The sequence below is a fragment of the Dermacentor silvarum genome, chromosome 8, assembly GCF_013339745.2.
Source record: "Dermacentor silvarum isolate Dsil-2018 chromosome 8, BIME_Dsil_1.4, whole genome shotgun sequence".
Lineage (NCBI taxonomy): Eukaryota > Metazoa > Arthropoda > Arachnida > Ixodida > Ixodidae > Dermacentor > Dermacentor silvarum.
In genome coordinates this window covers 104,612,011-104,638,551 of record NC_051161.1, presented here as the reverse complement: position 1 = coordinate 104,638,551, position 26,541 = coordinate 104,612,011, and the positions used below count along the sequence as shown (strand labels likewise).

At 45.9% G+C, this 26,541-nt stretch overlaps 1 protein-coding gene across 3 annotated transcripts in view; it reads left to right on the top strand.

The window, feature by feature from the left end:
* Positions 1 to 26,541, top strand: part of LOC119461602 (dipeptidyl peptidase 3-like) — a 76,196-nt gene that overhangs the window by 33,357 nt on the left and 16,298 nt on the right. For all 3 annotated transcript variants that reach the window (XM_037722956.2, XM_037722958.2, XM_037722957.1), the window contains 9 exons: positions 5,106 to 5,243; positions 9,796 to 9,870; positions 11,934 to 12,033; positions 16,264 to 16,385; positions 18,288 to 18,418; positions 21,050 to 21,108; positions 23,224 to 23,418; positions 24,687 to 24,793; positions 25,693 to 25,866. In XM_037722956.2, coding sequence (XP_037578884.1) covers positions 5,106 to 5,243; positions 9,796 to 9,870; positions 11,934 to 12,033; positions 16,264 to 16,385; positions 18,288 to 18,418; positions 21,050 to 21,108; positions 23,224 to 23,418; positions 24,687 to 24,793; positions 25,693 to 25,866 — 1,101 coding nt within the window. The remainder of the gene's footprint in view (positions 1 to 5,105; positions 5,244 to 9,795; positions 9,871 to 11,933; positions 12,034 to 16,263; positions 16,386 to 18,287; positions 18,419 to 21,049; positions 21,109 to 23,223; positions 23,419 to 24,686; positions 24,794 to 25,692; positions 25,867 to 26,541) is intronic.

Here is a 26,541-nt window from a genome sequence, read left to right as displayed (position 1 = left end):
ACAAGGGGCCCCCATAGTGTTTCAGCAAAGATGGCGGCCATGAAGAACAGTCATCTCGTACACTCGCTTTTGTCGGCGGGGCGTTTTGTTGGCTTTTTGAGTGCTGTGCTACAGCTGGGGGTGAAATAGATTTGCATTGATTCTGTACGAAACCGTGAGTTTAAGTCACTGACATTTCACGTGTCGCTTCGATTAGGTCTGATGGGCTAGACCAGGGGTTCTCAGGTACGTTCATCCCAGGGAACCCTGCTAAGCTCCATAAAGTGCCAAGGAACCCCCCCCCCCCCCCCCCCGCCCGATTTAACCGAATTATCGAGGGTATCAAGAAAACAAACAAATGCTGCACTACGTCAACACGCTTTTATTTACTCAATGAATCGTCAAATCTTGTTTCTATTTAGCACAAGACCAGTGCGGAAGCTGAAATTCTCTTCATCTCATGACTTATTAGCGCTAGCAGCGGCGAAGGCCTCGCGACATCCTTCGCGGCGCGCGTTTTCATCTGAGGCGCGCTTTGCACCAACGGGCGCACATCCCGATTATTTTTTCGCCACTCAGCTGCTCGCCAACAAATTCCGTCGATCGCGATGTAGCAGGTGCTTTTTATCTTTGACAGCTTTGCTCTGAGTAAAAGCGAAACTACTGCTTGCCGCAACCGCTGTCGACGAAACCGCGGCCGCTATCGACGCGATCATGGACGGCGATCTTGCGGTTCAGAAGGCAGGCGGCTGACGCACGCACCAAGTCAAAACGAAACTACCTTTCGCTGCAAGAAGTGCGGACGAAAGTGCGGTCGCTATCGACGCTGCCATGTGAGGCGACTACGCAGTTGTGAAGGCACGCAGCCGACGCGCGCATCGAGTGAAAACGAAACTACTATTTGCCGCAACCGCTGCGGACGAAACTGCGGTGGTTATCGACGCGATCAGAGATAGCGACTACGCACTTACGGAGGCACGCGGCTAGCCGCCAACGCGGTGTTACGCGCGGCGATAAACGCAAGAATAAAGGCTTTAAAGGCGCAATTAGGCACGAAGCGCTTCGGCGTTGCTGTCAGTCACGTGCCGCGTACGATTGCCGCTGAAGACCACGGCGATGCGGACTGCGCTAAAGCCCCTATATTTATAAAAGTAGCGCCATCCACTTCCCTCCTCCTCCGTTCCACTATCGCGCTCGGCGCGACCAGCGCGATCGAGGCGCGATATCGACAGTGGCGCCGCCTGCGTCGGGCCTGCCGTGGCAGACGACAGCTAACGCGCTACCAGAGGAAATCCGAGGAAAACTTCGATCGCGCCCTGCAGAGACGTTTTTGAGGCGCGATTTTGCTTCGTCAGTCAGTAACTGGTCTTAATAATGCCGTTTTGGAAGTAGCAACGCGACGATGCGAGACGGCGCAAATATCAAGTGTGCAACAAGCGTTTGCGCACGCCGGATGGTAAACAAAAACAGCCTTTTGCCCTCGCCTTGTCGGTTGCGGCAACTTAAGGCGCAGCAGCATGCCATCACAACGAAGTTCTTGTCCCTAACACGTTTGATCCGTTTGTGCGTACAGCACTTTCGTCGCACAGGCCCGAGAATGGCAGTCGGAGCGCGCTGGAAAGAAAAAAATATACAAAAGCGCGACGCGAACTTCCACGTGACACGGATTGGCCAATGGGGGAGCGGAGGAGGCTGGGGCGACAGGAGGCGGCTAAGAGAGGGCGAGGAGGAAGCGCCGGGGTGAGCGCGGTGGCGGCAAGATCTAAGAATGGCGCTACTTTTATAAATATAGGGGCTTTAGACTGCGCCGCTTCGTTTCGGTTGGACGCTACGCCGTTCTTGCTCTTCTGCGGCGCGCATTTGCGGTGCTCCGCGTTTTTTTTTTTCCCCCGATCAACGTATAGGTCAGTGCGCACGCTATCGGTACCTACCCTATCTACAAATAGGAGAAAGGCGCATGGTGGTAAGTTACGGCCTCCGAGATTCAAGTGCGAAAGCTTAGGCGCGCTGCCCGTTCTCAGAGGTTGGGTGGCTACAAGCTGCTCGTATTTATTGCGCAGTTCGTGCGTTGCTGTTACGCACTGTGATGTACTTTTTGACACTCGGGCATGAGTAATGGAGGTTCTTTGGATCAAGCGCACCTCGTGTTCGCCGTTTTAGACACTTGTCGGGAGCGGGACCAGGGAAAATTTATCAGTGGCTCGCGGAACCCCGAGCAGGGGCCTGCGGAACCTGTAGGTTCCGCGGAACCCACTTTGAGAACCCATGGGCTAGACAGTATGGCTGTGATGAAAATTTGCCGCCGGCCGGTGTGATAACAGGCCACAAGCCATCGCGGAAAGCTTGTTGCTTATACGTTCCTGCTATATAGGGGTGTGCAAATACCGAATAGTAGATTTTGAATCGAATATCCAATCGAATTAATAAATAAATGCCGAATATCAAATCGAATATCAGAAAATTTTGTGCCACATTGAATGCTTAAAAAAAAAATTGGCCAAGAAAATACAGTGCTGCATGTGCTCGGAAAATCTCCTAGCATTGAGTAACTAGAATCTAGCAAGCTATCAGTAATGTAGGTACATAGAAATCTGGACATACAGCACGGTCTACTGTTATGAGAAGGAACACCAAATTAGCGTGCCAACACTGATTACTGCTCAATTCTAGTATATGAAGGTCTGGAAAATATATTTCAAGTATGTTATGATTACACCTGCCCTACCGTATTTACTCAACTATAATGTGTCCTGGAAACTGACAGCACCAAATTTTTAACAGTAAATAGAAAGGAAATTATGTGCGCCCCTAACTAATATATGCCCAATTCTTATAACAGTAAAAAAAGATATTCAAATCCCATTTGGTGTGGGAATCAGTTCAGGCGAAACTTTCATTGGTGTTTGCAAGTGAGCATTTGTGAACATTAGTGAGCATTTGAGAGTACAAAGCACACGGCCAAGTCGGGACACATTTTTACTAGGAAGCACCTCACTCACCGTAAACTTGTGGCACTCGAACATGTGGATTATACGGACGATAAAGGAGTGATCATGGTATGGCAAAGACGAGACAAAAATGGCACGATGACAATGGGTTGCTGACGATGGAGCGACTATGACAGCATTTTGACGTGACAGCTTTTAGGGCCTCGTGTCGCAGAAAATCGGGCGTCGGCAACCGGCGTGTGATTGCGGGTGGCGGAGAAAATCATCCAACCACATCGACCGCACAGGCCCTCCACGTGGTGCAAGGTTTTGGTGAACAAGAATTGAATTTCTCACAGTGAAATCCGTCAGAAAAATGGTGAAGTACGACTTTACCATTCGGAGTCGGATTCGCCTTCGGATTGCTTACCAATCGGCATCGGATTGTAATTTGAATCTACGAGAAAACCTAATTCAGCTATGAGGAAACTCAAACACAAACCCCTTTTCCAGCATTTCTACCAGACCTGTGCGCCCCGTCGGGGCAATAGCAAACAATTATTAAAATAATAAAAAAAGGTGCTAGGGCCTTCACATTTTAATATAAGACCACCTATATAGCCCCTGGAAAAAGGTCTTTCCAGCAAAGCATTTCAGTTTAAAAGTGAAGTCGACTTTAAAAGGATCGGTGTAAGCTTGGTCTTTGTAAGCTGGCTTTCCCACGTTCAGTGTTGCAGTGAATGAAGCCTACTTGCCACATGCGAACAATGCAATGCGAACGGGTCCCGATAACGCTATCACGTTCTACTCTTAAAGGCAAAGCGTCCAAAGCGTCCAAAGGCAAGGCAAAGTTATTGGTCGCATTTCCAATGTTATGTTTTGTATAAAGATTGTAGATGTTCCTTTTATTGTTTTTGAAGTTTTTGAAGCGGCTATTCCTTTCATTTTAAGGCTTTTGATGGGTGTGCACACTGCTCTTTTTCGGTTGTGATTTCCTTTGTTTTTTTTACCACTGATTTTTGCATCTAATAGGCTGTTTGCTGTGTCTGCCTTGTACCCGCTACCTGGGCCCCTGTCAAGCGTTTAGCTCAGGTAGCCAGCCAGGACTGTCTGGTAAATAAAGGGAATTGAAGTGAAGCATGACCATGGCAACTTGACGACTGTGACAACAAGAGCATGACAACAGAATGATGTCGATAGAGGGACAATGATTGCCTGACGACATCTGACGACAATGGCGTGGTGATGATGAAATTACGACAGCATTATGAGGGAGGCATGATGACTATGAATTGAGGATGAAGGAATGACAGCACCGGAGTCACGATGACAGAATTATGACCACAACAATGATAAAGGCATGCCGAGAACAGATTGACGACGACAGAGTGACGATGAGGAACTACAACAGCGGCCTAATGATGAAGACATGACGATAATTGATGGACGGAGACTGCATGATGATGATGCAGTAACGAAAACAGCGATGACGAAGGAACAATGTTGTTGGCATGGCAACAAAGGAATGACGACAATGGGAATGAAGGCAAAGAAGTGACGAGGCAAGAATGACAGTGTCTCCAAAGGCGTGTTTGCGTTGGAGCTCACATCTGCGCTTACGTAGATCACCTAATTGCACGGATCACCAAAACTTTTCACAATTAATGTCCATTGCCGTCACTATCAGACAGCGCTTGTCGCTATTGATCAACCACAGCATGTCGTCATTCCTGCCGTCCCCTGCATTTGATGTCCTGCATTTCTTGAATAACTTCTCAAATGATTACGAACCACGGGATGATTGCTCGTGCCTTGACCGCTTTGCCAGTTTATCTGGCAACACGACGTAGTTTCTAAAGCACCAAAGACTAGACGTGGTTGTAGCTTCAACATGTTTAATAACATTACACTTGATGAGCTTTCATAGTAGAGGTGGTGATTTCTGCTTAGAGTGACACCGCCACTCTAAGCAGAAAGAGTATTTTCTCTCAACATTGGCAATGATGTGCACTCTGAATAAGTGGTTGCCATGCCATGAGTGCGGTTTTGGTTTCGTATTTGCTTGTAGCCTGCAGGGAATTTTTGGATCCACTTTCTTATAGTAAAAAATATTGCGATTTCAAACTGGGTTAAATAAATAGTACAGTACTTCTGGTTAGGATGCCAGCTGACAGTGTTTTTTTCTGCTTTCATATGTAGGACAAGCTGGAGAAGCTTTTGAGGCTGAGCAAGGCTTGGGAGGCAGAACCTGCAGCACTGGAGCAACTGTGGTCCGAGGTGTCCGATCCGCTGTACTCACTCCGCGACTCTGAGAAGCATCTCGGATTCCCGCCCAAGGTGAGCTGCTTGTCGCACATGTGCACGTGCTAGACGATTTTCTTGAGAAGGTTGTCTGTGTTATGCATTTGAGTTGTCACTGTTGTTGTGGCCATGTTCCATGCCACAGTGTCATGTAGAATTTTCCTGCAAGGATCCAGGTAGCATGGCTTGAGCTTTCACTCTCCCAGAAAGCTCCAGGGGTGTCGTTAAAGTTGCAGTTCACTTGCATATGAGTTGTTTGTATTATTGCGGACATTTTAAATATGGACGAGTTAGGGCTCACTATACTGCATTGTTTTGTTTTTGCTTTCGCGAATACAGTAGAACCCTGCTGATAGGTTTTTGACGGGACTGCAAAAAACAAAAAACAAAAAAAAGCTTAAGAGCCGGGAAACAAGAAAAATTGAGAAATAAAACTAATGGTGAACTTCACACAATTTTATTTTAATTCTTATGTTTGAAAAAATGTTGCAGTTTTGACCAAAAGCCGAAGCATCGATTGCGATAGCAAACTAGTAGACTGTTATACAAAGCAAGGATAGTAGTTTTATCATCCGTATAAACTTGTAAACATTCGCTTATTAACTGTATTAACAAGCGTGGTGTCAGTGCGCACAGGCAAACATGAACACATCACACTCGATGAGTGTGGACACTCGCTGTCAAAACGATGGCTTGAGGAAGCATGGGAGCAGCAGCAAGCGATGTGATCTTCGTGCTGTCTATCGCTTCAGTGCAAACTGAGTGGCAAGAACGCACAAAGGTATGAGCCGTCAGCACACATAGACTGCCTACACTCTGCCCTCAACACAGATCGCTTTCAAGATATGGCCACGCAGTACGCAGTTGATGCCAGAGTACAACGCTGCCCACTAGTGCCTAGAGCGCAACGGAAGAAGGCGTGCTTCCTCCCCGCTTCTCTTTCTTGCGCGCGCGAGATTTAGCCGCGGCCGTCTGCTCCTCTCGCACGCTTTCACTCACGCATACAGCATATGGCGCGCGGCGACAGCGTTATTGCCCTTGGACTTTCTACAGAACATCTATGCACCCAAACCAATTTTAGGGCCCCAACGCATCATAGACACCATCTCTAGATGGCAAATACAAATCTCAAAGGCCATGTTTTTGCTGGTGGAAACCGGAAATACGTCACAGGTATCGCCCCCGGCAGTTTGGGCAGCCAATCCCATTGTCAATCCACCAAGCCAAGCGACATGAAAAGTCAACATGGCCGCTTCCGAGCTTCGAAGCCATTAGTGAGAATTACAAAAACTAAGAGTCGGTGCCATTGCTAACAGCGGGGAATTGTTTCAATGAAAAACACGGCACCGAACAGCAAGAAGCTTGGTAGTGAATGTCGAAGTAGCTAGACCTAGCATTGCCGTGGTGGTGTCTACGGCTGCCAGCGGATCTGCCTGCGAGAGCGCTGGTTTGAGGCGGTGACATAATCAAAATGGCGGCGATGGTGGACTTGAGTAATGCCGTTTCGGACCTGCAGTCATGGCAAGAAGTACGGAAAATTGAACGGCGAAGGTTTTTTGCATCCGAAATTTCAGGCGTTCTCATACATTGACTCTATGGGGTGCGTGGTGGTGCCACGAATGCGTCCGAATTATCGAGCAGGTCCGAAATATTGGGCGTCCTGAAAATCGGTCGGTGGCTGTATGTGTGAAAACAGCATGATTTTGGCTTGTATGCTTATTTTGAGGCCTGTACCATCTTTGGCGACGGGAAGTACCGGTACAAGAGGGGAGAGCAGGTCCCTCTGCATTTCACAGCGAAGCACACAATTGGAAGGGCCAGTTTGGCAGCTTTGATCGACACAATCATTGTATGGATTTCAACCACTGCACTGAACTGACTGGCACACGCTGGAGTTGTTTCCGATACCACGTAAATGCCACCTCCGGTTTTGGCGATGGGAACAGACTTCTGTTACACGTTCTGAGCTGTGCTGCATGTTTTGAATGGGTTGCATAAAAATTGCTCTAATGAATTACTTGTGGTGCTCTCAAGAAATTGAGACATTGTACCGTAACGGAGTCAACAGCTACCTAAAAAAAGTGGGACACAGAATTTTTGTGTGGGTACTCCTTTAGGGACAGTTCTTTCTCCAACAGACCAGTACTAGTGGCATGCTCGAAGCATATGTGTGGTGTGCCAGTGTAAGGGGGGTACCGCGAGATTTACTTTCAGCGTCTGTAATTTTCCTCACTTTCACACTGAAATAAAAAAAATGTGATCCGAAGTGGATTCTTCATCGTAAGAACTATATTGCAGGTACTGGCAGAAAGCAAAGTTCGAACTTGTGTGTCTGCCATAATTGCAATTTGTAGGGGTGTGCGAACACCAAATAATAAGGTTTCGAGAATTTAATCAAGAAAATAAGGCCAAATACTGAACCGAATATGAAAAATCAGAAAATTTTTCACAATGCTTACATATTTCTGGCAAAAAAAAACATGACGCTGAACATGCTTGGGAATCTCCTAGCATTGCATGAAGGAATGTAGCAAGCTATCAGTAATTTAGGTACATAAAAATCAAGATATACAGCACGGTCTACTTTTATTAAAGGGAGCTTCAAAATAACAGCACTGAATACTGCTCAGTTGTAGTATATGAAAGTCTGAAAAGTATTTTTTTATCAATAGAGTGTCTGTTATATAGAATCAAGTGCTTGTTTCCCTCTGAAGCCAAAGAATTAGTGGCACTATGTAGCACTGAATACCAATGAGATTGTGAGTTTAATAGTGGGCCTGTGTTTTATGACAGTTTTTTGCTCCATCGACAGTTCTGCTTTTCCAGTTTTCCTCTGAAATACAAAATGGATTTCCCACTTTTACAGCAGGTGTGTCATCGTCAGGCTAATCTGCGCGAAAGACAAAAGTGTGGACCACGTGACTCGATCACCGCTCCCTGCACAGCCATTGTTGGCGCTGTGCGGGTCGTCGCACAGCACAAATGACGGTGCCAAAAATGCTGGAACCAAAAAGTTGCCACTGTTTCATTGTCAGGTTCAGCGTTATTTGCCACCTGTCAAAGGTTATGAAATTGTGAGGGTCACACGGCAATTTCAAGCAATGCTTCCCCTCACCCTTCCCCCTCCTGTTCATCCGGTGTCCGCGCAAATGTAGCGAGCACGAGGGGCTCCGTGGTGCACGTGACATGCGGTGCTGCGCCCAGGCTCTGCGCCGAATACTTCGAATATTTGAAAAATCATATAGATGTTTGATTTGCAAATCAAATTATTCAAGCATTCACCATTCGATTCAATTTTGCCATATTCGAGTATTTGCACAACCGTACTGAATACCAATGATGCTCTCAGGTTATGGTGAACCTGTCTTGTGCCAAACTTTTATTGCGTAGAGAGTTTTGCTTTCCAGTTTTCTTCCAAAACACAGAAGGGCTTTCCCATCTTTATGGCAGGTTGTTTATGTAAGGCCAACCTGCGCCACGGACAAAAGTGCAGACCGTGCATCATGTGACTCAATCGCCATTCTGCGCGTGGCCATCGTTGGCGCTGTGCGGGTTAACCGCAGTCGGTGCCGACGGTATAGAGCAGGCGCCTTTTTGTGGTTAGGTTCTGTGAGATTTGCCACCTGGCAAAGGTTCTAAAATCGGGAGGGTCACTGCAAATTTATGTGATGCCCCTCCCTATCCCCCCCTCGTCCATCCGCCGTACGCACCAAAGTATGCAGCCAGGCGGTCAAGGCACTAGTCACGAGACACTTTCATGCCCGCCGTGTAAATACAAAGCTTGTCTTGCGACGGGTTGCTTGAAGCTACAAAAAAAAGACCGGTGTGCGTCTACGAATGGCGTTGAGGACAAGAGTCCACTGTGCAGTCTATCGCAAAGATGGCAGCCGTAAGCAACTTTGTTGCAATCCTGTAGACTCGCTTTCATTTGTGAGGCAGTTTGTTGACTTTCCTAGTGTCGCGTGGCAGCTGTGAATAGATCTGCGGCGATTTGGCACCAAGCTTTTCGAAATATGCGCCGCTTTTGTTGCCATTCCCTCCGTCTGTGTCTCATTATCAGTTTAGATCGGTTCTGTTGATATGAATGAACCTTGTGCCGACGCGGTGACCGTTCTGCAGATGGCAGTTTTCGGGCACTCTGTGTGCAGTCCCTACATCAGGTCGACATTGGGGAGCATATGCAGTAGAACAGGAGCGCTCACAGATTCAAAGTCAGCTGCCGCATAAGCCGGTGCAGCCCGTTTGTGGCGCACTTGACGCTCCTTTTGCACAGAAAACAACAAAGTGAAATGCTCACTTGCACAGCAACACTCCGTGGTGCACCTGTCATTCGGTACTACACGGGTCTCTACACCAAATATTTGGAAAATCTCTTAGTAGAAATTCAATTGATGAATCCAAGTATTTGAACATTCACTATTCGATCCAATTTAGTGATATGTGAGTATTTGCACATCCCTGCTAAATTGCATGCACACAATATTAGGTGTTCCTTTTTGTATTGTTGTACAGCGTACGCTATGATTTCGCTGGGATGATTGTGCCCTCCGAGCTCTGTGTGACCTGCATAAATATGTTTTTGCTGCAGGCAACCACCACCTACTTTTCAAAGAACTGCACAGAGAAGGATGCACAGCTCGTGTCCAACTTCATGAAGCAAAAGGTCAGTTTTGTATTCCCCATGGAGTTGCTTTCTGTAGCAATTTTTCATGGAATGAAGCCTTCACAGTTTTCGGAAAACGATTGGCCAACCAAATTAGATTCCCTGCAATCTTTGCTTGAAGGCCAGTGCAATTTTTTTCTTCTTTGAACCTAGTTACTTGCCACTTGGAACATCTAATGGGATGGGACACTAAAAGTTATAACTTTCCTTGTTGGATTGATAGATTATACTTGTCCGTGTGTCAGCCTTGACATAAGCTGAAGCTTGGTATGCGAAAAGGGGTGCGCCTACTGTGGTGGTGCAGTTGTTTTGGCGTTCAGCGGCTCAGCGTGACGTCGCAGGTTCCGTAGTTTAGTGCCATACTTTGATGGAGCTGAAATGTGAAACTGCTCACGTACTTGGATTTTGGCGCAGGTTGAAGAACCCCCCAGTGTTGGTCTTCGGTATTTAACCCCACAGATCAATCAGTCAATCGGAAGGGACGCAAGAACAACAATGCCACCTTGAAATTTGTGCACTAACTATTTCAGACATCATAGATTTTGCCGGCATAGGTATAGATAATTGGTTATAGGTATAAGAAAATGTGGCTACTTTCAGTCTGAAAGCAAGCAGCAACTTGGCAACTTTTGTGGAATTCACTCATGCAAAAAGAATCTGATAACTGAAAAAACCACAGTGAAACCCGACTTACCCCTTTGTTATTGCAACAGCTGGGCAACAAAAATCGGAAAGGCATAACAGGCCATCACTTTCTCTGTTGCAGATCAAAATTTGAAATTTGACGTGGTGTTTCTGTTTAGTGTTTGAGTTAGTGGGCTCCGAGACCGGAGTACATCACTGCCAGCAGCAGTCCCACCTTCATTTCTAATGCGCACTTTAGTCCTCATATCAATAGACTATGGCAGCTAGTTCAATTGAACGTGTTGGTGCATCGAGAACCCTAATTGTGCATCCCTCATATTTATGAGGAGAGCAATAAAGTGTTTTTCTTTACATTTAATGCGCCAAGCTTCACACCTGGTGGGCTAGCCTAGTGTTCACTGCTTCTCGAAGAAGAGGCATTTGAATATCTCGCCAACGTGTGTTGAGGTCCGTGAGGGCAGCTTTCTCCGTGATGTTCTCAATGTGCTTGCTCGCTTGCTTTCTTTTGTTGTTGTGCCAGTATATATGCTCTGCTAGTTGTCGTCGGCCGATTGTTCGGACTCTGATAGCTCAGCTGAAACTCCGAATAATTGGTACTCTGGAAAAAAAATGTATTCACATAAATTTTTATTTGCATAAAAATTTACATAAAAATTTTATTCACTTAAGTCTTTATTTCCCTAGCGACCAGAAAAGTTTGTCTTTGTGTTGCTGACTACATGTATGCTTGTATGCGACCAGGGCAGTCTCTATTGCAGCCACTGTCGTGCCATTGCTACAGACAAGAGTACGTAGCTCAGATATTTTTTTCACGTGTTGTGAAATTTGAATGCCTTCGTGTACGGTCACAAAATATACCTATAACTGCATTGTGTATCATATATAATATGTTATAACTTTTGCTTTAAAATCATAACGATGTGTTCTTTAGAAAATTGTTTTATTATGGGGGGGGGGGTATATCTTGCCTAAGCAAAGGCGTGTAACTTTTTTTGCTAGGAAATAAAAATCCACGCACTAAGAAGTTAATAAACTGCATATACAATGTATACCTCACAAAAGATGTGTGCCCAGGGCAAACCCTTAAAAAAATAGTGCTTGCTATGCCCCATTCCCATACCATTCCTGTGATGTGTCCACAATATATTTGCGAATTTGAATGCTCACAGGTTGGCAGGTATATATATATATTAAAAAAAGAAAGAAAGGAAAACATAGGAAATTGTATTTCTAATAAAATGCGTATTTCAATGTATGCGCATGTTGTGTTTTTCTTGCCTTTTGTCGTCGGTTTTGTGAGTGACACCATTGTATCATGGATTTGCGGTAACACATTAATTTTTTAGAAGTACTTTCTTTAAGAAAAATGCTCCAGTCACTCATTAAGATCATCGTTCACATGTGTCCATCAACCACAGGGTATTGAGGGCTACATCACGAGGCTATTCAAGAGCCAGGCCGCGGAGGCTGGCGACCAGGATTGCTACGAGATTCGCTATGCATCTGTGCTGTCTACAGGTACGATTGTGTTGGTACAAGTAACTGTTTCTTTTACACATATTTATGTAATTTTGCATATTACCATATTTATTCATTTCTAATGCGCACTTATTTTCAGGAAAGAAATTACTAAATTATGACATGCACGTTAGCTTCGAGTATAAAACCAGAACTTCAACAGAGATAAACTATCTTTATTGACACTATAAATTTCTGTAATCCAATCCACACATTACTGTGGATGTGTCATTCAGGAGTTAAATTGTGCCATGTTGTCTAATTTGCCATCTATTCATCTCTGATTGGCTCACACGGCACCTACACCTTCTCCGATTGGCTCAAAATGCCAAAGAGGAATTCTGCGAAATAGTGGCTGTAGGACCAGTCCTCTGTAGGTGTGTTCTACTGCCATGGTCCGCAGGGCGTATAAAAAATGTGGTATCTGAACTACCATAAACAGCACCAAACATGAGATCCACTGGTTCTGTTGAAAGCAATAAGGAGGCGTGCAACAGCGACAATGAGTGATGCCCGGTTCATTGCAGCCTTGATGCAAAACTTTTTTTCCAACTCGGAACAAATTGTCATTACCCTCTGCCTCTTTTACGATAGCATGCGTGTTACAATCTTAAGCTTGGCATTTCTTCATTTCTGGCCATGAAAAATCTGCTGAGCGTTACAATTGGGGGTGCATTAGGACCAAGTGAAAGTGGTACTTAACTGTACTTGTTAACTGTCACCATCATTGTTCTTTCATTAGCCATTTTCCAAATTGGCATAGAAGTTGTTGTGTGTGTGTGCGTGCTACGGTGGGGCGTAACGCTAGCTATATGAGTTGGTTTAACTTAAGCTGTGGAATATGCATTGCTAATTGGCAACTGTTTGACAGTTTCAGGCAGGTCTTGTGAAGGTGCGTTTCCTTGACTAGAGCGTGAAGTGAGATATGTTTGGCATCGTTAAGGAGCTTTGTGGCGTTCTTCAGGTGCTTAGTTACTCAAGGTTGCGAAGCGGAAGGTTAATGCTAGCTCATTGCTGTCAGATCAACCAATTGATCGATCAGTTAGTTTTTTTTTTTTTTTTGTAAAGGTCAGGGTAGGCTGCAAAGAAGATTTGATGGGCCTTCTGCGGACTGAAGGGGGGGCAGGTGTCTGCAAGTTGAAGAGTGACTCTTTCGACGTGTAAGAAAAACCTACAAGATGGTTGGCCCGTATCACTGGAACTCATATTGTATGAGGTGAACACATTTTTGTGCGAGCAAGGTATCCTACTGCAAGATTTTGAAGCAAGCTCCGGCAGAACTGTGCGCTTTATGTGACGCCATAGGCTGTCTGCGAGGAGGCGGACATGGTTGGACCAATGCTTGCCCTCTGCCATGAAGACAAGGTGGCGGACTTTCACATTGTGGTATGGATCCTGTAGCAGAAAATTTTCTTTTTCTCCCACATTGGGAATGCCAACCAAGCTACTCTCTGCTTTCACATGGCAAGTAATATCACAGTTGAGCAGAAGGTTGCGCAACAATCTTGGGCAACAATCAGTATATGATTGTTGCCCAAGAAGCAGAGGTGCACTGCTGTGCTGTCGGTGACTGCACTTGGGCGTAAGATCTTCAAGTCCAAGACACTTCCAAAGGGAGAGTTCCCATGAGGGATCCATGTAAAGGTGCAAGAGAGAGGCTGGATCATCGCAGAGTTCATGGTAGATAGGAGCGCGACAGTTTGGCGATGGTAACCGGGTGCTCTTCTTTATCCATAGCTTCTTTCTTCTTTCTGGGGTTTTACGTGCCAAAACCATAGCTGCTTGTATTAAACAATTTTCGCGGGCATGTTGTGGGAAGTGTTCGCAATGAACTAAAAGAGTTGCACACGGACATTGCCATCATTCCCGGTGGCCTCACTTCGGTGCTACAGCCTTTGGATATGTCCTTCAAAAAGCCATTCAAAGGCAACATTCGGAGGCTGTGCATAGACTGGATGGCCAGTTGCACTCCAGATGGGAAGATGTGGAAGAGCGGGAAAAGTGGAAATGCAGCACAGTTGGATTTCTGCAACGTGGGGAATGGTTTCCATTGACGTCATCAGGATGAGCTTTAAGACTGGCATATCCAATGCACTGGATACGATCGAAGATCTGCTCTGGAAGATGTTCGAGGATGACGGGTCCACACTCTTCCCTGATGAGTGTGGACTTAGTTTACAAGAAAAAGAGTGTCCGTATACCTTCATTGCAATTCAAATCTCCCGCCACCCAACCGGGGAGTGGTGACGTTGCATGCGTCATCACGATAGATATTCGAATATTTGGTTCCAACCGAATATTTGAATCAAATCGAATATATTGCTGACTGTGCGGAAGAAAGCACGGTTCTTAGCATTTGTTTCTATCTAATCTAAGAATATTGGTGTGATCTTGTGTTGAATTTTGTTATGCTTTCGTGCTGCTAGCGAAATTGCGCACTTATCCACTAGATGCCTAAACTGTGCGAGAAAGCCAGCCTCTCATTAGCAAGGGGCACGGGTTTGCGGACAGCGAGGGTGCACTTTTTGTTGAACGCGACAGCATTAAGGGGCCCGTGTCTCAGGAAATTTGGGGTCGGTGCCGGTATTGGTGCCAGTGTTGGTGTCATCGTCGGCGTAAGCATCGGCGTCCATGGCATCCACGGCGGAGAAATTCATCCCGAACAACCCCGATCACACAGGCCCTCCGCGTGGCGCAAGGGGTTAGTGAACAAAAATTGAATTTCTCAAAGCAAAATCCGTCAGAAAAATCGTAACGCACGGCTTAACTACAACCTACAGACATGATAGCATCTGATTGTAATTTGAATATACGAGAAAAAAGCCTGATAAGCAGCTAGGGATCTTAGAATACTATCGTGCTCCTCTCTTAAAGGCGAAGCTTTAGCGTCCTTCAATTCTGATGGTGCGCAGCTCAAACAAGCAACGCTCACGCAACAATTTTTTTTTTCAGTGTCACCCCCAATTTTGAGCTTATTGCTTGACATAAGTGTGATGAGTGACGGCTGGCACAGGGTCAAATGCCTCTGAGTTCATGGGCATTTGATGTGGTATAATAAGGCACAGGCTGGCGAGCACAGCTAGGAGGAATTACTAAATTCTCCAAGTTAACATGAGCTAAATACATAATGTTTTAATATAACAGCTTACTAGTCTAGTTTTAATATCGACAATGTAATTGCAATGTTCCAACATAACAATTTAACCATGAAACCGTGGCAGGGGTTGGGTACTTTGCAACAAGGCTTAAAGTCTCCCTTCAGTGGAGGGTGGGGCCCTCATAGGGCAGCAACCAGTATAGCGCGTGCGCACTCACACACGCTCATATACATACACGCACACATCAGTGAAGCTTTGAGTAATAGGATCCAGCAATGAAACAGGTCAAAGAATAGAAGCATGTAGGAAAAATACCACGATTTTACTGATGTTTCGGCCGGGGACCAGCCTTCACTCCAGGCGACCTTGAGCGATTAATACTGATTGAATCATTTATTGGTCAATTGAAATCTTAGAATTGCTCCGCACACGTCACCACTGATAATAAAATCACCTCCAGTGTCGATTGAGTGCTGCAGTGCTACAGTTGACTTGACGAGGGGAGGGCCGCGCCCCTCGTAAAAGTAATGGAGAGGGGGCTGGGCCCCCGCCGGGCTCCTGCTGACTTTAAGCACTGCTTTGCAATCATCTGCTAACCCAACCTCAGCCAACCTAAGCCCAGTGCATCACTTCGCCTTTCTTTTGGCGAATTATGGTGCCAGAACCTGCAGCCATGTGTTTGCTCGGTTAAATAGTTATTCTGCTCTTGCCTTCAGCATTGTAAGTAGACCTAGCCCCTCTAGCGTCATGACCCAGACAACATTTTTCATGAAGCAATCAGCTTGATGAGCTGGCACCAAATGAAGGGCTGCTGAAGAAGAACATTATGATCATTGTATAGGCAAGTTAGGCTCCAATGAAAATTAGTGAAAACTAAGAGCAATTGATGTTTTTTTTTTCAGTTCCTGCTGGTGGAGGGGGGGAGGAAAAGGTGTGCCTTGTTTGTGGTCTTACGTTTTCGCAAATGTTGCATCGTAAACAAGACCCCCGCGATGGAGCTTTAACGCCTGATCACTTTTAGTCTTTGTTTTTTACTTCCTGTAGTCGGCATCTTCCTAGACTGCTGTTGCTACAGTCCTTGTTACAGACAAGTTTTTGTTAAACTCTAGGCGTTTGGGCTACTTTTGCACAGAGGACAAGGAAAGCGCAAAGTTATTGGGGTGTGAAGTGATGGACAATAGCCGGGTCACCTTCACTCGGGGCGACTACTCCCCGCTGCTCAAGCTCACCGTGGACAACCTCCGGCTTGCTCAGGTAGGTGGCAATGGCTACAAGATGTTTTTACATAATCTCATGCCTGCCAATCAAACACAACTGAGTCATATGACACCTTTGAACCATTAAACTATTGAACCATTAAACTTTTGGCACCAACGTTCAGTAGATCACTTAACTGTGATCGTGTACAATCGACGTACGATTTTTTGGACTCCTTAAGAGCCACAAAAACATCTGAAAAATCGAGCTGTCCAAAAAAATGAATGCATGCCTTTTACTGCCGAGTACTCAATTCGCCACAGGCATGTCTGAAATAGCTCTGAAGGCATGCCGGTACACATATTAGGCGTATTGGTGCCCGTACTGTGACAAGAGGCAGCGGGAGCACGGGTGTATAATTAAGGAATGTAGACTGTGTCCTGCGACAATTGCCCCTTCCCCCTCTTGGTTTGCTTCATCGCAGTACTTCGCGTATGCTTCGCCGCTTAACAATACTGTATTGAGACAAAGCTGACTTTTGGGACCCGGCATTATGCAATGCGCCGTGCTTTCCGAGCTTTGAAGCCATTGACGAGGACTACAAAGGCTGAATCGGCGCCATTGCTGACAGCGGTGAATTCTTTTAATGCAAAAATACACCGACGATTACAGTAGACCCTCATTACATATGATTTCCCGGCGCCAATGTTTGCAATCGAGAACCCAAAAAATGACCCAATGGAGTTACGGTTATTCGTTGGGCCCACCAGCAAATAACAAAACGTATGTGTCTCGGGCAGCTGAAGCCCCACCAGCTTGATGAGCGTTAGTGTCTCGTGCCTCGTGCGCAACGATCCGTTCAATGCTTCGCATTACGTAGATGCCAACTACAGTTGAGTCTGTCCAATTTTTTAGTCACTTCAAATCGTATATTTTCTCGCGTTTTTTCCCAATACGTATGATCGAGGTTCTGTACGATACTCCCTAATGCAAAATTTAACCGCAGCTTTACACGTGTTTTCATTTCGTGATATATCGGCTGGCGCGGACAATCTTTCTCATGCGGCACGTTGCAAACGGAGCAAAGTGTGACGCGACTGCCTCGCTAATCTGGATATCGCGAGATGCGTGTCTGTGATTCATAGCAGCCGCCGCAGACAGACATCCGCTCATGCAGTGCTTTGTTTCCATGTATGGTATCGGTGGACTCGCTCGCTCCATCCCTTATCATTGGCATCATCGGTGAACAGACGACGCGCGCTACTCTGGCGCCATGTCGTAGCTATCGTTGCCGCAGAGCCAATCTTGCGCGGTTCTACGCTTTTCTTCTCACGCTTTCGCCATACCCTCCTCCTCCGCTTTCCTTCTCGCGCTTTTTGCTGTCACCCTCTTTCATCCACCGCTGCGTTCCACATTCACTCTTTCATCCTTCGCTGTGCTCCGACGCTCGCTGTAGGAACGGGCGCCTAAGAGCTGCACCCTAAAGCACGGTACTGAACAACAAGAAGCTTGGTAGCGAACGTCGAAGCAGCTAGATCTAGCATTGCCGCAGTGGTGGCTGCCAGCAGATCTGCGTGCGAGAGTGCCGGTTTGAGGCGGCAAGGTGATCGAAATAGCAGCGGTGGTGACTTCGATTAACGTTGTTTCGGACCTGCGGTCACGGCAAAAAGTCCGGAAAATTGACGGTGAAGGGTTCTCGTGCCAGAAATTTCAGACGTTCTTATAGATTTACTCTACGGGGTATGTGGTGGTGCTACAAAGGCGTCCGAATTATCGGGCATATCTGAATGCGCAATTTCATGTCCACATGATCTTTATGAATTATAGAGTGCACAGGTTGGCAAGTGTGAGAGTGGACTTGGTTGACATGGGAGAGGGGCAGTTAGAAGCCTCTGGGAGAGACACCTTTGTCCTGCAGTGGAGTAGACTGGTAGTGATGTCATGATGATGATTGTGCAGGAGAATGCGGCCGATGACACCCAGCGGCAGATGCTGGGCAAGTACATTGAGAGCTTCACGGTGGGCAGCCTGGATGCCCACAAGGACGGCTCCCGCTTCTGGATTCGCGACAAGGGGCCCAACGTTGAGTCGTGAGTGTCACTTATGGTGGCTCAGTGTGCGACAAGGGGCCAACTTGCCACCACGTTGAGGGCAGTTCTTTGTGGTGTCTTGAGGGTGTTATGTTGTGTTGCTACTGGAGCGAGTCGGACACAGGACTGGCTGAGTTGAAAGCAGAAGCGGAACTATGTTTATTCAGGATGTACAGATTCAGGACGCGTAACATAGGTGCTGCGAGCTGCCCCTTAAATTGAAAGATGCTGCATAGATGGCAGGAGAACAGGAAGCAATGTGCATATATAACACGCCCTTCTTTTTAATGAGAATCAGCTTTCTAGCTCACAAATGTGTTGTTTATGTCAGGCCGATTTCGAAGTGATCGCAAGTTATGAAAATTTTAAGCGATGTTTACTCTGTATACACCACGCTGCTTTTCAAGCTGGGGTATCGCGCAGGAGGCTTGATCCTTCTTCCAGAACGAGTAGCTTGAGGTGGACCTGGTCGAGGTTGAATCTGCTAAGCTGGAACTGGTGAATACCCTTGGCTGCACGCTGATGTGCTTGGCTCAGTTATGTCATAGTCACCTGGTGAAGCTTCGGTAGCAGTCTGTTCCACAGCTTTTGGTCGTAGATGGATGCGGTTTCTGACGAAGATGTCTCCAGTGTCTGTCTTTACGGCGTATCTGCGAGGTTCTGGACCGACGTTGACCACTGTGGCTTTTCACAATTGTGATATGTGGCAAAGCCACCCAGGCTGACCTGGAATTAGACGTGGGAGATTTCTCGTGTGGCAGTCACCGTGTTTGTGCTGTTCCTTTCTTTTTTTTGACTTTGTTGGAATGCATATGGTGAGGTGTGGTTGGGAAGGTTGGTTTCAGGATGATGCCCGGTAGGGTAGGTAGGAAAGTACTCAGGTTTCTACCCATTAGGAGCTCAGCTGGGGGTTGACCTCCTATAGTTCCGTTGAGTGATAGTTAAGTAGGACTACTGTCAGGTCCTTCCCTTTTTCTGCTGCCTTTGTCTTCATTGAATTGGCTGTTTGGATGGTCCTTTCCGATTGACCATTCTGTTCGACGGAAGTGATGTGGTTTCAGTGGTCATTGCTTTTCCTGGATCTGGAGCAATCTCTTGAGATGGGAGTTGATGACCCAGATGCGTGGTTGCTGGCAAACTTAGCTGGAGCTGGTTCTCCTTGAAGTTAAGGTTTTTGGAGCGTGCTACTGTAATTATCTTTCCGAGGACTCCTGCCTGTCCTTCAAGGTGGTTTTATGATGCGGCTAGAATTTTGACGAAGCAGGGCTTGACAGTGAGTTGCTGTTTGAAGACCCTCCTACTGGCTTGCTGGAAGAGCTCAGGAGACAGCCGTACGCTGCCGTCTTTTTTGTTGAGGACGACAATTGGATGGACTCGCTCTGAAGGCTCTGTCTTCCTTGATGATTACATTCTGTTTCGTCCGTGGAGCTGACATCGTGGGAGTTACTTTTTTCCTTTAGCTGTACGGAATACACTTCAGGCAGTTTTCCGGTGCTTTCAAATACATCAGGAAAGTTGTCGAGCATGTTTTGACGCCTTTGTATTGCTGTGCACGCAGCTACAGTCGATAGCTGCGGCTATCTTCTCGTGATGAGATTCAAAGCTTTGCGTGCGTCGGTGCTCAAAATCGGTTTCAGCGGTTGGTTAAGGACGAGGAACGTTAGGATGCACTCATTTGCTTCAGTTGAGTAGCACAGCTCGCATTCGGCGTCGATGAGAAGTGTTTTTTGTCCCGTACACAGTTGAACCCGTTTATAACGAACTCGATAGTTCCACAAAAAGTGGTCGTTATATCAGTAGTTCATTATATATGAATTCACCCTTAAAAACGCTCAAAAATTAGTGTTGTAGCAGAAAGTATTGCTCATAACAATAATTTCTATGCAATAAATGAAAGATTGCCGCAAAACACAGGTCTACTATTAAACTGAAATCCTCATTAGCATTCAGTACAACATAACGTCACTAATTCATTAGTTTCAGAGGAAGAAAAGTAGTAGATTCTATTCAACAGAAATTCTACTGATAAAAAAAAAAAAAAAAAAAACTTTCCTGCCCTTTGTAAACTAGAACTGAGCTGTAATAAGTGCTGGTATCTTAATTTGGCGTTCCTCTTAATGAGAGTAGACCGTACTGTAACATCTTGATTTCTATGTACCTAAGTTACTGAGAGCTTGCTACATTTTTGCTATATACAATGTTAGGAAACTCTAGAGCATGTGCAGCACCATATGTTCTTGCTCAAAGTTTGTAAGCATTAAAGTTTGTGAAAAGTTTTCTGATATTCAATTCAAAATCTGCTATTCAGTATTGGCACACCCCTACTGACATTTGCCCTACTGACGTTCATAACCCCTACTGAAAAGTGGAAACAATTCAGCAATGCCGCTGTTGGCATGTTTTGGAACTACAGCACCAACCAGCACAGTACTTTAGCTTGTAATTATCATTGCTTGTTCTAATTGTTCTGCCAGATAATTGTACTAACTGTCCATGTAATTTACTATCCATTTGCTGTTGCATTTTACCCGGTGGACACCGTGAGCCCTCTGAGGACATGCTTAAACTGTCACACAGATTGGAATATAGCCCATATGTATGTCTTTTTCTTTCTCTCCTTTTCTTCTGCAGGTACATAGGATTCATAGAGACTTACAGGGATCCAGCTGGCATTCGCGGTGAATTTGAAGGTGGGCACACGGTTCGATTTCAGGTTGACTCTTGTGTAGTGATGGTTGAATATTCGGTGTTGTCGAATATTTGATTGAATTATTCTCTATTCGTTATTCGCTTCGATTTGAATTCAGGTATTTGATTTGGTGCTCCCGAATAGGCAGCTGGAAGCCACAGATGGTCAGTGCAAATACACATCTCAGAGGCATGCTTATACGTCATGGCTGCCATACGACAACCGTAAATCTCGAAGGTTGTATGTTTTTGCATTAAAGAGCTGGAAATGTGCGACGCAAAAGAGCAAGAACGGCGCTAGCGGCCAACTGAAACGAAGCGGTGGAGTCCGTATCGCGATGGTCATCAGCTGGAAACGTATGTGAATGACAGCTACACCGGAATGCCTTTAAAGCCTTTATTCTTTCATTTACCGCCACGCTTAACACCGCATTGGCTGCGGGCTTTCATAAGTGCGTAGTTACCATCTGTGATCATGTCGATAGCGGCCGTGGTTTCTGCCGCAGCAGTTGCGGCAAAAAGTAGTTTCGTTTTGCTCAATATACACGTTGGCAGTGTGCTTCCGCAGTTTCATCTGCAGTTGCAGCGAACGGTAGTTTCGTTTTGATTCGGTGCTTGTGTCGGCTGCATGCCTCAAGCACCACAAAATCGGCGTTCATAATCGCATCGATAGCGGTCCCGGTATCGTCCGCTGCGGTGGCGGAAACAGTTGTTTTGTTTTTACTCCGTGCAAATCTGTCGAGGATGAAAAGCACAGGCTGCATCGTAATGGACGTGCGATCTGTTGGCGATCAGCTCACTGGCGAAAAAATGATCGAGATGTATGCGTGGCAGTGCAAAGCATGTCGCAAAGGAAGGCACACGCTGCGGCCCTGCTGCGAAGGAACACGTGAGAACTCGAACGCCGCTGCGAGAGCCAATCAGTTACGAGATGAGAATTGCAGCTTCCGCACTGCTTTTGTGCAAAATCGCTAGAGGATTTGGTCATCCATTCACTAATAAAAGCTTTTTGACGTAGTAAGCTTTTGCTTATTGTTTTCTAAATACACTCGGTAATTCGACATTTGGTTAATTTGGACATTTTTTTTTTTCGGTCTCGTGAAATGGGAATTAACGAGGTTTTACTGTAACATGTGATATATACTATTCGAACTATTCGATTTGAAATTATTCGACCAAATCACTATTCGCTTCGAATTTCCTATTCGCCCATCCCTACTCTTGTGGTGTTTCGAAACAGGGCCTAAATGGTTAGGCTAAGTTCATGTACGCTCTCAAGTTGATTGTCCTATATATAATGGATTTCTAATGTTATGCCTCATCATAATATTCTGCTTGAAACTGCATTATGCAGCATTACACAGTTGATAGGTTGATACGCTCAGTGAGGGGAATTATAACCTCAACAGGTAGCCTTTTGAGGTCGTACATTCTCCTGAATGGTAATTTCTTTTGTGTGTGTGTGTGCACGTGTGCATTTTTCTGTGCTACCACAAGCACTTTCAACTGTATTTGCTCGCATGCTGAACGCACTCGTGTAATGAACGCCCCCCCCCCTCCCCACTTTTCCAATTGAGAAGTGAGTTTTTTTAACAGCGGAGCTGTTTAAGCTGGCTGTAATGTGTGCCGCCTGCCACTGCATTGCCTAGCAACCACCTCGCGGAGCGTCGCGCGCTATGCTCGGGAGAGAGAAAGAAAATGAGGACGAGAGAGAGAGAGAGAAACAAATTGTAGCAGCACCAACGAGGCAACGCGCAGAGGTGCTGCCGACACCATCTGCGCTTCTCCGTTTCTCTCTGATTAAAGACTTGTGTCACAAGAAGGCACAGCCATCTTGACTGCTCACTGAGCTTCTCCAGTCATCCGGTATTCCGCAAAGCCTAATACGCTCAGGTCAAAATAAAAGCCTCTAATATCAAATTTTGACTATTCTTCAACAAATTTGTTTATTATTTGGCCTCCAGCATTTTTCAGATTTTACGGTTGGCAGTAGAATGGCAAATACAGGGTGGGTGTGACTGATATTCTGACAGAGCGTTCTGACATGCCTTTATTTAGCAGTTCACTGTCTCGGACAACAGTAGCAATAAAGCGGAGTGTTGCCACACTCTGTGCAGGCTTTGTCGCCATGGTGAATCGGCCGCAGAGCGAGAAGTTTGGCAAGCTGGTTGAACGGGCCGAGTCCTTGCTGCAGCTGCTGCCATGGCCGAAGAGCTTCGAGAAGGACCGCTTCCTGCGGCCCGACTTTACCTCGCTCGACGTCCTCACCTTCGCCGGGAGCGGGATACCCGCGGGCATCAACATTCCAAACTGTGAGCGTGCATCCATGTCCTCTCGCACGTTACTGTGTGTCTGTCCCGAATGTCTGTCACTGACTGTCCTGTACAGCTTGGTGAAGAGATGCATTTTGTTGTACAGTGGGCTTCTGAAGGCACACCAAGGGGAAGCGCTAGATCAGTTTGTACGAGTAGAGTAATTTATGGTGAACAGCGGTCTTTACCCACTTTCCATCCACGCCTCGAAACACCTCCTCTCGTTGTCTACTCAAGTTACACGAGGGACATCTGGCACTGCGGTTGTTCATTTACCATTGGAATGATGCGCAGAACATGGATTTGTTCAATCTTCGTGCTCGTGGCTACTGGCATTCTTGCGACTTTATTTATTACAATTTATGTTTCTCGGTTTCCAAGCAATCATGTTTTTCTAAATGCACGAAGGCAATAAGCTCCTCTGCATGTACCTAATTATTGCGGAATGTACCATTTATGATGGAGTATTATATTGAACATGATGAATCTTCAAAGTCACAAACTCGTTTTGAAGTCTGAAGCACAAAGTTGGGCAAATCAATGTGTACTACCCATCATTCCCATGCTGGCCTAACTGCCATACTTGCAGCTCCAGTATAGACACTAGCGCCACATTTCCCTCTAGTGATTTTCCTAGGCGACCCTTTGCCTTGACTTCATTGGGGCACTAAAGGACAGGGAAACTGGCTTCAGGGACAGGCTTCTTTACTGAAGGCATGGAAGGGAATTGCAGTAGTCGCACCTTGTGCTGTGCCATGGTACACGAGGCAGTCGTAAATCGGCAGCAACGTGAAAGAATTAAAGCAATGCTGGTAGCTGTTCGCTTGTCTGTGCTTTGTTGCTGCCGACAGTTGTGCATCTCTGTAGCGGATTTTATCTTTTTATTTGCTGCAGATTGATGTTAACTGGAACACTGGTGTATTACTGCTCATACTTGGAGTGCTAGGCGTGGGACTTTTAGAAAGTGGGTCTGCTTCGCTTACTGGCTGGTGTCACTTTTGCTGTTGCCGCATGCGCCTTAAAATGGTTAATTAAATAGGTAGTCGCTGAACTTCAGGTAATTAGTCCACTCATTAGTGATCTTTCTGAGATTCTGAGACCCACTGCCATGAATGATGGGTTGTAAAAAGGAAAAAAAAAAACATATAGCACCTGTTGTCAACGCACTTTGTGGCAGCACCTTTGCTCTTACGTCGCCTACAAGTTGTGTGTTCTTGTTGAATAAAGTTGATATACTGCAACTAGTATATGCCTTGTCTGCTCTTCAGATGATGACATTCGACAAAATGAGGGCTTCAAGAACGTCTCACTGGGCAACGTCATCAACGCTGACGACAAATCATCCAAGGCCAACTTTATGACAGATAGTGACAATGTAAGCACGGTCCGGTACCTTTATAAATGTTGGAACTCGCGCATATGAGTCTGATGATGTAACAAAGATGGCTGCATTACTGTTCTTGCTTTCGTTATTTTTACCCTGATGGGACCAATGAAACTGATTGAATTATCTGGCAGGTCGAATTAAACAAGATGAAGAAAAAATGCTGATTCATCTGGCAGTATATGCCTGGTTTTAACATGCCCCCAAATCAACCACACGCCCGCTTTCTATCTGTCCAAAGTAGTCAAGTAATGTGTAAACAACATTAAATTTCCTAAACAAAGTTAAAATCTAACACGCACTCGATTTTTTACCAAGAAAAATTGTTGCACCATGGCAGCCGGTTACCTAAAGTCAGCTTCTCTGCAGTATGTGTTATGTGGCAAAGCATGCAAATGTTGCGAAGGCAATTTTGGTTTCATGTCCGATTGCACGGCACAGACAATTTCCGGCCCAATTTTCTTCAAAAAGAAAGTGCGCGTTAGAATCTGGTAAATGCCGTAAGGACGGTAGATGCCGTAGTGACGCATTTTTGACGGTAGATGAGGTGTGCTCAAGGCATTCACTGTCCTCGTAAGCTCTGCCGAGACGGACGCTGCCACTGAATGGGCCGACTATCGGGGTCACTATAGGGGCCAGGCGCGTGCGTGCTGACTGGTCAAGTTCGAATTATCCGGCGATGGTCAGTTTTAGGATCGAATTAAACGGTTGAGATCGAAAAACAAAAAACAAATGAACAGCGGTCGAACTAACGGAAGTCTCCTGTATTGCGCGAGGCCAGTGCTTGCTTCATTTGCCTACTGTTTATCGCTTCGAGGCTCCGTTCTCCTGTGAACATTTCCTTCTGCATGGAGTCTTTCGAACTCTGAAAATATACGTGCCGATTGCAGGAGCTCTTCAACAGGCTGAAAAATCAGGCGTTCGAGGTGCAAGTGGGCCTACACGAGCTTCTCGGCCATGGCAGCGGCAAGTTGCTGGCGCAGCGCAAGGACGGCACCTTCAACTTCGACCATGACAATGTGCGGATGCCCCACGTTGGCTTGGGACCTGACCCCGAAGCCAAGGTAGGGAGTGTGCCGTGGTGCTGACTGCTGGTGTCGATCAAGCGCAGTATTTCTCAAACTGTAGTCTGTTGAATGCTGTGATTTGTCAAGAGAGGTTTAGGGGGTTTATAGTAAATGTGAGGCTGAGATGTTGGAGGGAGACCTTTATGACAGTTTTGGGAGGTTAGAAGGCTTGCTGTACATGAGATGCTTCTTTTTATGGTCTGGGTAAATGAGGAAGAAGCAAAAATGGATAACAAGAAAGACAAGGAGCATAGAGGAGGAAAAGAAAAATATTAAATCTACACAAACTAGCAAGTTGAGAACAGAGATACTCGGAATTGATTGAACATTACTGGGGACATGGTTGAGCTCTGGGTCAGTGAAAAAAAAAAAAGACAAAGTTAGAAGTGCCTTTGTAGCGCACAAAACAGAAGCAGCACCTTGTTATAGCTAGTGCAATAGAAGCAAAGGACATGGTAGAAGGAGCAGAAGGCAGTTCTAGCCCCGTTTCCTCGGTGTTTCATTTTTTTTATATCATTTGCCATCATTCAGGTAGTGGTCGTAACATCTTCAGCCTTGAAAATGCCAGTGGTAGGAATGCTGCTCCAATTGCTCCAATCTGATACATTCCTTTAAAGCTGCTACATTCATGCTACAAATGAGAGAAACTGATTCCAAGCTGCTCTAAGACGA